Genomic DNA, 12238 nt, shown 5'->3' with positions numbered 1-12238 from the left:
GTCTGTCTCTCTCTCTCTCCGTCTCTCTCTCTGTCTCTCTCTGTCCCCCCCCCCCCCCCCCTCTGTCTATTGTCTGATATTTGGGGACTATCTATTGTGAATGAATTATTGGGACAGACAGGATTGGTGTATGCAGCAGACTGCATTCAGTTCTGGTGCACAATTACATCTTATGATCAATGATCTAGTACAATCCTGTAGGTAAATAATGTGCACTTTGTCTGCAGGGAGCTGATTGTTTACTGTTTCTTCCTAATATGTTAATCTGTCAAGAGTAAACACCATCTAACCTACTTTGTAATTGGATTAACATTCTTTACAAGTTTATCCGTCTGCACAATGTAAAGCTACAAAGCTTTGCTTATGACTCAGGGTTATGGGGTTCCCACGGATATATATGGCAATATAGGAGGCTATTTAAATTGTGTAACATACCAGTTTATTAAAGTCACCTTGAGGAGTTTTGTATGGTCTCAAAACAATATTTGTAACTTTTCACTTTCACGTGCATTTATACCCTCCTCGACGCTAGAGGGCTCTGTAGATTTCCCTAACAACTCGTAAATTGCCCTTTTTATACACGGAAATGACTACTGTCAACATGCCGACACATGTGTGGCATGCTTGAAATAAATGAATGTAGTCTTTCTGTGATGTTTATGATAATTTAAATAATAACAAATATAGAGAACAACTACCAACATGAAGTTTGCTTACAGGGTAAGTGATACCATTTAGTAGTCTGTATCTGCTTGCTAGCTTTAGTGGTTAGTTAGTTAGTTAGCTAATCTTTCTAATTTCTGCCTCCAGTTTTCCAATTTGTTGGGAGCTGTGTATCGTCGTGGGAATCTGAGTTTCTCCAAGGATGGCAACTCTGTGATAAGTCCGGTGGGAAACCGCATCTCCGTCTTTGATCTAAAAAAGTAAGATGGCATCTGATTATAGGATTCCTTTTATCTGCTAACTAGCTACATGTTATAGCTAGCTAGATTCCTTTACAAGACTGTGTTGATTAAAATACGTTTTTAACTTATTGCATTTGGAGAACAGACTAACTGATCACGTTCTCTTTCTAACAGCAACAAGTCAGAGACACTGCCAGTGTCCACTGCCAAGAACATCACCTGTGTCGGCCTCTCCCCCGATGGGAACCTGGCTATACTGGTGGATGAAGATGGAGCAGCGTTGCTGATCAGCCTGATCACAAGGGCTGTTCTCCATCACTTCCACTTCCACAAACCTGTGGCCAGTATCCGCTTCTCTCCTGATGGCAGGTTAGTCCCTCACACATCATGACACACGCTGCATTGCTACATCATTACATCAGCTGATGTAGCCTAATGTCTGTTGGTGTGACTCTCTCCTGGTCCTCAGGAAGTTTGTGGTAACCAAGGAGAATGTAGCGTTGATGTACCACGCTCCCGGGAGGAACCGGGAGTTCAATGCCTTTGTCTTGGACAAGAGCTACTACGGACCCTACGATGAGACCACCTGCATCGACTGGACCGACGACTCCAAGTAAGTCACTGGCCCACCTAGAGCAGGTTTCATGTCGCCTGGCAATGGAAAACCAGCTAACACTGCTTACCCCGACCACTGGAGTTTAGCATCCCCCAGTACACAGTTTTGTCTTGTGACCCTTCCTTATATAATGGTAGTAGTAGAGAGAAACCCCCTGCCTTAACTCTGTTTCCCCCACGCAGGTGCTTTGTGGTGGGCAGCAAAGACATGTCTACCTGGGTGTTTGGAGCCGAGCGCTGGTCCAACCTCATCTACTACTCTCTGGGGGGACACAAGGACATCATGGTGGGCTGCTTCTTCGAGAAGGACAGTTTAGATGTGAGTGTTCTCTCTCGGGTTTCCCCCTCAGCCCTTCTCTGTGTCCAACATGTTCTGGGTTTCTCTATGTGCCCTGTGTGTGTTTGCAGATTGGAACCTGCTTGTGCATCATTTACCGTATGTGAGTTAAAGGGATGCTTCGGGATGTTGTCAACGAGGCCCTTTGTCTACTTCCCCAGAGTCTGACAAACTGGTGGATACCATGTTTATGTCTCTGTGTCCAGTATGAAGGACGTTAGAGGTAGCACAATGACTTGAAGTGTATGGGTATCTGCTATCATGCCAAAACCCCAAAGTATCCCTTTAAGTGTGTGTGTGTGTGTGTACATGTTTCCATCGTGACCTGCTGAACATGTGTGTGTTCCAGTTGTACACAGTGAGCCAGGATGGGACGCTGTGTGTGTGGGAGAGTGATACGGAGCTGGACGGGCTGGTTCTGAGAAAGACCAGGCTACCAGCAGAGAGAGGAGAGGAGAAGGAGAGAGGAGAAGGAGAGGAGGAAGAGCCCAGAGGAGAGGTGATCAGAGGGAAAGGAGAAAGACCCAAGGAGAAGGAGGGAACCAAGAACGTCAGATACAAACAGAGGAGCAAGTATGTCATCTCACAAACATGTTGAAGTATCTGTGGTACAGCAGCAGACTGCCAACGGCTTGTCTGGCCAGGAGTCTAACCAACTCTTACCAAGCCATTTACAAATAAACATTGATGATACTTACATTTGTTTTGGGCCGACTGAGTGTTACCGATGTGAGGTTGGTTTCTGATTGGACGCTGCCTGTTGTGTTGGTCTCCATCAGACACTTCTTTAACAAGGAGGGTGACTTCAACAACCTGACGGCTGCAGCGTTCCACAAGCCCACACACATCCTGGTGACTGGGTTCGCCTCGGGGATCTTCCATCTCCACGAACTGCCCGAGTTCAACCTCATCCACTCCCTAAGGTCAGGGGTCATACACACAGACACACGCACACACACTAACTCCTTGACTGTTGAACCACTCAATGACCAGTTTCATTCAGGCCCCAAGTCTGCAGTTCTTGCTTGTGGGTGTCATTCATCATAAGTTGTTAAGACAATTAGGTTTTGTTGTATTATTGACTAGTAGCAATAACTGAGCCTGTATGTTTTCATGTGTTCTCTCAGTATCTCAGACCAGAGGATCGCCACAGTGTCAATGAACAGCTCTGGCGACTGGATAGGCTTTGGCTGCTCAGGTATGGTCTCATGGTGTCTCAATTAACATACCCAACTAGCACATCCCAAATATCATCAATTACCCGTGTGACATGTGACCGTGTGTTGTCCAGGTCTGGGCCAGCTGCTGGTGTGGGAGTGGCAGAGTGAATCCTACGTGTTCAAACAGCAGGGACACTTCAACAACATGGCCGCCCTGGCTTACTCCCCCGACGGACAGTACATCGCTACAGGAGGGGATGATGGGAAAGTGAGTTCTTATACGTTTTTCTCCATGGCCTGTTAGCTGCTGTATCTCCGTTGTTCTGTTGTGCCAAACCACGTTGGCTGAATGATACGACATTTTTGGAATACCAAGGTCATGAAAATAGTGACCCTGGCCGTGACCCCACTCCCTGCGGGAGCTTTAGGGGGAGTTGAGATATGCAAGAAACACAATTTAATTATACAACAAGTATAAGCACCCCCAAATGATTCTATGGTTAGGTAACAGCAGGATTTTCCTGTGTTTTCAAACAGGCATGTGAATGCTGATGGTTTTCTGTGTTTCAGGTGAAAGTGTGGAACATGACCAGCGGCTTGTGCTTCGTCACGTTCACAGAACACACCAGCTCTGTCACTAATGTCACCTTCACCTCCAGAGGCTTTGTCATCGTCAGCGCCTCCCTGGATGGAACGGTCCGAGCCTTCGACCTGCACAGGTAAGAGAAGACACCTGGTGAAGGTCGCTTCACACCACGCCTACACACCACACCTACACGCCACACCTACACACCACGCCTACACACCACACCACACCTACACACCACGCCTACACACCACACCTACACACCACGCCTACACACCACACCTACACACCACGCCTACAAACCACACCTACACGCCACACCTACACACCACGCCTACACACCACGCTTACACACCACGCCACACCTACACACCACGCCTACACACCACGCCTACACACCACACCTACACACCACGCCTACACACCACGCCACACCTACACACCACGCCACACCTACACACCACGCCTACACACCACGCCTACACGCCACACCTACACACCACACCTACACACCACGCCACACCACACCTACACACCACGCCACACCTACACACCACACCTACACACCACGCCTACACGCCACACCTACACACCACGCCACACCTACACACCACGCCACACCTACACACCACGCCTACACACCACGCCTACACACCACACCACGCCTACACACCACGCCACACCTACACGCCACACCTACACACCACACCTACACACCACGCCTACACACCACGCCTACACACCACACCTACACACCATGCCTACACACCACACCTACACACCACGCCTACACACCACGCCTACACACCACACCTACACACCACGCCTACACACCACGCCTACACACCACGCCTACACACCACGCCTACACGCCTACACACCACGCCTACACACCACGCCACACCGACACACCACGCCACACCTACACACCACGCCACACCTACACGCCTACACACCACACCTACACACCACGCCACACCTACACACCACGCCTACACACCACGCCTACACACCACGCCTACACACCACACCTACACACCACACCTACACACCACGCCTACACACCACGCCTACACACCACGCCTACACACCACGCCTACCACACCACGCCTACACACCACGCCTACACACCACACCTACACACCACGCCTCCACACCACGCCTACACACCACGCCTACACACCACGCCTACACACCACGCCTACACACCACGCCTACACACCACGCCTACACACCACTCCTACACACCACGCCTACACACCACGCCTACACACCACGCCTACACACCACGCCTACACACCACACCTACACACCACGCCTACACACCACGCCTACACACCACGCCTACACACCACTCCTACACACCACTCCTACACACCACGCCTACACACCACACCACAAACCTGTTTAAGACAGACATGCACAATACTCAATTAAAACGACAACAAACTAGCAATGCAACATTATATAAACCTTCCAGGAAACATGTTTTCCCTTTCAATCACATCCACTAGGAAGGTTTCATAGAGACACAGGCTCTATGGTTAATGAGTGGTTCATACTGATAGTTGATTTCAATCACATCCACTAGGAAGGTTTCATAGAGACACAGGCTCTATGGTTAATGAGTGGTTCATACTGATAGTTGATTGTCTGGAACTCCTGTATCTACACAGGTACCGTAACTTCCGTACGTTCACGTCTCCGCGGCCGGCCCAGTTCTCGTCTCTGGCGGTGGACCCGAGCGGGGACCTGGTGAGCGCTGGGGCCCAGGACTCCTTCGAGGTCTTCATCTGGTCCATGCAAACTGGACGCCTGCTAGAGGTCCTGGGGGGCCACGAGGGCCCGGTGAGCTGTCTGTGTTTCAGCCCGGTGCAGTCCATCCTGGCCAGTGCATCATGGGACAAGACGGTCCGCCTCTGGGACATGATGGACAGCTGGCAGACCAAAGAGACGCTCCGTCTCACCTCTGATGGTAAGTCCCGCCTCAGTCTCCCCTCAGTCCCTTCCACAGCTCTCTGACTGACAGTCATGTTAATGGGATAGTTTCCTGCTAAATTAGCATTTCTTCCTAATTTTCCTAATCCAGAGTTGTTAGTTGTTTCCAGACAGACACTTAGTCGTAGTGTGGCCGAGTGTAGAGACGATTTGGGATTCAGCGGAAGTAATGGTAGTAGGGGAAACACTGAATGAATGTCTCTGTGTCCGATTGGTTGTGCAGGCCTGGCGGTGTCGTACCGGCCGGATGGTCAGGAGCTGGCCGTGGCCACGCTGGACGGAGAGATCTCCTTCTGGAGCCCCCAGTCAGCCAATCAGACAGGCTCGATCAGCGGACGCCACGACCTGAAGATGGGACGCAAGGAGACCGAGAAGATCACCTCCAAACAGTCTGCCAAGGGCAAGTGAGTGGAATAACCTGTGTGTTTCTGCCAGGGTCCTGGTTATTGGACCAACAGTTCATTTCCCTGGCAGCCTCTTAGCAATTACCTTCCCTTCGGGCATTAAGTGTGGCCACCCGTACTGTGTATTCCAGGTCCTTCACATCGCTGTGCTACTCTGCAGACGGGGAGTCCATCCTGGCTGGAGGCCAGTCCAAGTTTGTCTGCATCTACAACATCAGAGAACAGATCCTCATGAAGAAGTTTGAGATCTCCTGCAACCTGTCCCTGGACGCCATGGAGGTACAATAGTGACCACAGGTTGACCTGTACACCTACAGAGCATATATACAGTACACCTACAGAGCATATATACAGTACACCTACAGAGCATATATACAGTACACCTTCAGAGCATATATACAGTACACCTACAGAGCATATACACAGTACACCTTCAGAGCATATATACAGTACACCTACAGAGCATATATACAGTACACCTTCAGAGCATATATACAGTACACCTACAGAGCATATATACAGTACACCTACAGAGCATATATACAGTACACCTACAGAGCATATATACAGTACACCTTCAGAGTATATATACAGTACACCTACAGAGCATATATACAGTACACCTTCAGAGCATATATACAGTACACCTACAGAGCATATATACAGTACACCTACAGAGCATATATACAGTATACCTACAGAGCATATATACAGTATACCTACAGAGCATATATACAGTACACCTACAGAGCATATATACAGTACACCTACAGAGCATATATACAGTACACCTTCAGAGCATATATACAGTACACCTACAGAGCATATATACAGTACACCTTCAGTGCATATATACAGTACACCTTCAGAGCATATATACAGTACACCTACAGAGCATATATACAGTACACCTACAGAGCATATATACAGTACACCTACAGAGCATATATACAGTACACCTACAGAGCATATATACAGTACACCTACAGAGCATATACACAGTACACTGTGCTAATAGAATGGCGGCTAGCTGTCTTCTGGTCAGATGTTGCGTGAGATTGATCTCGTCTGTTTTCTATCTCCTTCAGGAGTTCTTGGACCGGAGGAAAATGACAGAGTTTGGGAGTCTGGCGCTGGTGGATGAGGGGGTGGGCGATGGGGACGGGGTAGAGCTCAGTCTGCCAGGGGTTAGGAAAGGAGACATGAGCTCTCGCCATTTCAAGCCTGAAATCAGAGTGAGCTCTCTCCGCTTCTCTCCTACTGGTTAGTATCAGGATTACAAGTGTCTCATCTGAGCTGGTTCTGCTGAAGAGTCCACCTGGTGCATCGTTCTGTACCACGGATATCCAATGTCAACGCTTATCTTTCCCCTCCACCTCTCTTCTCTTATCTTTCCCCTCCACCTCTCTTCTCTTATCTTTCCCCTCCACCTCTCTTCTCTTCTCTTTCCCCTCCACCTCTCTTCTCTTTCCCCTCCACCTCTCTTCTCTTTCCCCTCCACCTCTCTCTTCTCTTTCCCCTCCACCTCTCTCTTCTCTTTCCCCTCCACCTCTCTTCTCTTCCCCTCCACCTCTCTTCTCTTCTCTTTCCCCTCCACCTCTCTTCTCTTTCCCCTCCACCTCTCTTATCTTTCCCCTCCACCTCTCTTCTCTTTCCCCTCCACCTCTCTTCTCTTTCCCCTCCACCTCTCTTCTCTTCTCTTTCCCCTCCACCTCTCTTCTCTTCTCTTTCCCCTCCACCTCTCTCTTCTCTTTCCCCTCCACCTCTCTCTTCTCTTTCCCCTCCACCTCTCTTCTCTTCCCCTCCACCTCTCTTCTCTTCTCTTTCCCCTCCACCTCTCTTCTCTTCTCTTTCCCCTCCACCTCTCTTATCTTTCCCCTCCACCTCTCTTCTCTTTCCCCTCCACCTCTCTTCTCTTTCCCCTCCACCTCTCTTCTCTTTCCCCTCCACCTCTCTTCTCTTTCCCCTCCATCTCTCTTATCTTTCCCCTCCACCTCTCTTATCTTTCCCCTCCACCTCTCTTCTCTTCCCCTCCACCTCTCTTCTCTTTCCCCTCCACCTCTCTTCTCTTATCTTTCCCCTCCACCTCTCTTATCTTTCCCCTCCACCTCTCTTCTCTTTCCCCTCCACCTCTCTTCTCTTTCCCCTCCACCTCTCTTCTCTTCTCTTTCCCCTCCACCTCTCTTCTCTTTCCCCTCCACCTCTCTTCTCTTTCCCCTCCACCTCTCTTCTCTTTCCCCTCCACCTCTCTTCTCTTCCCCTCCACCTCTCTTCTCTTTCCCCTCCACCTCTCTTCTCTTTCCCCTCCACCTCTCTTCTCTTTCCCCTCCACCTCTCTTCTCTTTCCCCTCCACCTCTCTTCTCTTTCCCCTCCACCTCTCTTCTCTTCCCCTCCACCTCTCTTCTCTTCCCCTCCACCTCTCTTCTCTTTCCCCTCCACCTCTCTTCTCTTTCCCCTCCACCTCTCTTCTCTTTCCCCTCCACCTCTCTTCTCTTCCCCTCCACCTCTCTTCTCTTTCCCCTCCACCTCTCTTCTCTTTCCCCTCCACCTCTCTTCTCTTTCCCCTCCATCTCTTTTCTCTTTCCCCTCCACCTCTCTCTTCTCTTTCCCCTCCCTCTCTCTTCTCTTTCCCCTCCACCTCTCTCTTCTCTCTTCTCCCTCCACCTCTCTCTTTCCCCTCCACCTCTCTTCTCTCTTCTCCCTCCACCTCTCTCTTCTCTTCTCCCTCTACCTCTCTCTTTCCTCTCCACCTCTCTCTTCTCTCTTCTCCCTCCACCTCTCTCTTCTCCCTCCACCTCTCTCTTTCCCCTCCACCTCTCTCTTCTCTCTTTCCCCTCCATCTCTCTTCTTCTCTTTCCCCTCCACCTCTCTCTTCTCTCTTTCCCCTCCACCTCTCTCTTCTCCCTCCACCTCTCTCTTCTCCCTCCACCTCTCTCCACCTCTTTTCTCCCTCCACCTCTCTCTTCTCCCTCCACCTCTCTCTTTTCTCAGGTCGTAGCTGGGCTGCTACCTCCACGGAGGGTCTGCTAACCTACTCTCTGGACGGGGCGCTGGTATTTGACCCCTACGACCTTGACCTGGACGTGACCCCCGCCAGCGTCCGCCGACAGCTGCGCCAGGCCAAGTGGGCAGCAGCCATCGTGCTGGCGTTCCGCCTCAACGAGACCGCCCTCACACAAGAAGTCCTGGAGGCCGTGCCACACCACCAGAGTGAGTGCTCATGGGCATTTAATTGAATAATGTCATGTGACTTTAATTTCTGGTAAAAAGTGCTGCGATCTGTACTTGTTTGTAAAAATGAGAGGTTGGGTATTGGAGGATGTAAGAGTTAGTTTTTTGTAACCACAGACGAGTAGATTATCATGGAAGTAGTCACACGCCATCAGCATGTCCTGTGTGTGTGTGTTTTAGTCACCGTGGTGTGCGGCTCCCTGCCTGACGTCTATGTAGAGAAACTGTTAGGTTTCATAGCATCAGCCCTGGAGCGATGTGGTCACCTGCAGTTCTACCTGAGCTGGTCCCAGTCTCTCCTCACGCAGCATGGACAGAAACTCAAAACCAGGTGGGTACTGCTGGCCACAAACACACCATAGAAATAAGCCTGTTTTCTTCCGTATCAAAAACAGTTGACCATTTACTGAGAGGAGACAGGCCATCTTGTAGAGTCATTTAAAGGATTGTGAAGCCACAGCAGAGGGCAGACTGATAAACACTGGTTTGTGGTGATCAGGTCAGGAGCTGTTCTCCCCACCATTCAGTCACTGCAGAAGAGTATTCAGAAACACTTTGAGGATCTCTCAAAACTGTAAGTCCAAATATATTACACCTCTCTCTTATTTTAACTTTTTCTTTTCTCACAAAGTTATGTTTTGTCTCGGTACAGATCTGTGTGTGTGTGTGTCCTGCAACAGTGGGGAATGTGGTCGTGTTCATTTGTCTCTGTGTCCTGTAACAGTGTGGAATGTGGTCGTGTTCATTTGTCTCTGTGTCCTGTATCAGTGGGGAATGTGGTCGTGTTCATTTGTCTCTGTGTCCTGTAACAGTGTGGAATGTGGTCGTGTTCATTTGTCTCTGTGTCCTGTATCAGTGTGGAATGTGGTCGTGTTCATTTGTGTCTGTGTCCTGTAACAGTGGGGAATGTGGTCGTGTTAATTTGTCTCTGTGTCTTGTAACAGTGGGGAATGTGGTCGTGTTCATTTGTCTCTGTGTCCTGTATCAGTGGGGAATGTGGTTGTGTTCATTTGTCTCTGTGTCCTGTATCAGTGGGGAATGTGGTTGTGTTCATTTGTCTCTGTGTCCTGTAACAGTGTGGAATGTGGTCGTGTTCATTTGTCTCTGTGTCCTGTATCAGTGGGGAATGTGGTTGTGTTCATTTGTCTCTGTGTCCTGTATCAGTGGGGAATGTGGTTGTGTTCATTTGTCTCTGTGTCCTGTAACAGTGTGGAATGTGGTCGTGTTCATTTGTCTCTGTGTCCTGTAACAGTGGAGAATGTGGTCGTGTTCATTTGTCTCTGTGTCCTGTAACAGTGGAGAATGTGGTCGTGTTCATTTGTCTCTGTGTCCTGTAACAGTGGGGAATGTGGTCGTGTTCATTTGTCTCTGTGTCCTGTAACAGTGGGGAATGTGGTCGTGTTCATTTGTCTCTGTGTCCTGTATCAGTGGAGAATGTGGTTGTGTTCATTTGTCTCTGTGTCCTGTATCAGTGGGGAATGTGGTCGTGTTCATTTGTCTCTGTGTCCTGTAACAGTGGGGAATGTGGTCGTGTTCATTTGTCTCTGTGTCCTGTATCAGTGGAGAATGTGGTTGTGTTCATTTGTCTCTGTGTCCTGTATCAGTGGGGAATGTGGTTGTGTTCATTTGTCTCTGTGTCCTGTAACAGTGTGGAATGTGGTCGTGTTCATTTGTCTCTGTGTCCTGTATCAGTGGGGAATGTGGTCGTGTTCATTTGTCTCTGTGTCCTGTAACAGTGGGGAATGTGGTCGTGTTCATTTGTCTCTGTGTCCTGTATCAGTGGAGAATGTGGTTGTGTTCATTTGTCTCTGTGTCCTGTATCAGTGGGGAATGTGGTTGTGTTCATTTGTCTCTGTGTCCTGTATCAGTGGAGAATGTGGTCGTGTTCATTTGTCTCTGTGTCCTGTGCAGTTGTGACTGGAACATGTACACCATCCGCTACGCAGTCGCCCTGTCCAAGCAGAAGGGTGTGAAGAGGACAGCGGGGGACGCTCTCTGTGACAAGGACGAGAGTGAGGACTCTGAGGTGATGAGCGAGGACTCTCTGGAGGAGACAGACATGCTCGTGTAGGATGCAGCCACAACCTCTTGAGTGGTGGACTTCCCTTCATCCACTCTGACCTGAATAACCATTGAGTGGTGTGAAGCAGACCCACTGCAGTTCTTCTACATCTAACCACTGATAAAGGAAAGGAGACAAGGAGAGGAAGCCACTCAAGAGTACGGTGATGCAGCTTCAACAAGGTTCTGTTCCAATATCCACACTAGCATACCACTGCTACATTCCAATGAAGCAATGTATTGGGCAAGCATTTTAAGTACTGTAGTATGCTAGGATGAACATCGGAATGTAGCCAAGAGACACTGACCTCATCACACAGGGCCTCTCCCAGTGCCTTCTGGGAAATCAAGATGGCCACCAATAGGCCAAAGGAGAAGGACTGTGGCAGACCACAAAGGATTAAACTGTGCTAATGAAAATCTGTTTATTTACAACAAAGTAGATGTAAACATGTTTTTGTTGTAGTAAACCGTTTGAAAAATGACTGATGAATAGTTGTGTTAAGTTACCTGGATCACCACCAGCACCTGAAATAGTGATGGGGAAAATGTATGCAATATTATTTTGGATACCAAGTATCAGTTCTATATTTGTCATCTTATAGAATGGCTGAGTGACAAGCTGAGTTGCTAGTGATACTAAAATAAACCATTTTATTTCCTTTTTATTCATCAGCTGTATTAAAGTTGAAAGTCATTTTCCTAACCCTGATATGCAGGTCTGTACAGGCTGACATTTGGACAACTGGTTGTTCATCTCATAAACACCACATGATAAATATACATGTCCACAGTACAGGGGTCAGCTAGATGCATTAATCATACCCGGTGACAATAGAAACCAAAGAAATCAATTGTCCCTCGAGTGGCTTGAAAGTTCCTTTAAGAACACTACTGGTCTCCATTTGACTTTAAATATGAAGACTCAAATCAGTCAGAC

At 48.8% G+C, this 12238-nt stretch overlaps 1 protein-coding gene across 1 annotated transcript; it reads left to right on the top strand.

Moving 5' to 3' along the window:
• The first annotated feature begins 571 nt into the window (after positions 1–571).
• LOC110497022 (periodic tryptophan protein 2 homolog) lies at positions 572–11968 on the top strand. The gene is made up of 18 exons (XM_036951309.1): positions 572–720; positions 811–923; positions 1080–1274; positions 1375–1518; positions 1704–1839; positions 2207–2430; positions 2637–2780; positions 2985–3055; positions 3149–3285; positions 3588–3736; positions 5280–5578; positions 5825–6005; positions 6137–6284; positions 7094–7268; positions 8998–9216; positions 9418–9568; positions 9737–9811; positions 11149–11968. The coding sequence occupies exons 1-18, from the start codon at positions 703–705 to the stop codon at positions 11306–11308; spliced, it is 2739 nt and encodes a 912-aa protein (XP_036807204.1). The 5' UTR covers positions 572–702; the 3' UTR covers positions 11309–11968.
• The last annotated feature ends 270 nt before the right edge of the window (positions 11969–12238 follow it).

Source organism: Oncorhynchus mykiss, chromosome 18 (assembly GCF_013265735.2).
Source record: "Oncorhynchus mykiss isolate Arlee chromosome 18, USDA_OmykA_1.1, whole genome shotgun sequence".
NCBI lineage: Eukaryota > Metazoa > Chordata > Actinopteri > Salmoniformes > Salmonidae > Oncorhynchus > Oncorhynchus mykiss.
This window is presented reverse-complemented; position numbering and strand designations above follow the sequence as displayed.

Bases quoted from the DNA above. Each gene is read 5' to 3' on its own strand.
- LOC110497022 (XM_036951309.1), top strand. The intron at 2,781-2,984 runs GTCAGGGGTCAT...GTGTTCTCTCAG, and splicing joins AACCTCATCCACTCCCTAAG to TATCTCAGACCAGAGGATCG. The intron at 9,217-9,417 runs GTGAGTGCTCAT...TGTGTGTTTTAG, and splicing joins GGCCGTGCCACACCACCAGA to TCACCGTGGTGTGCGGCTCC.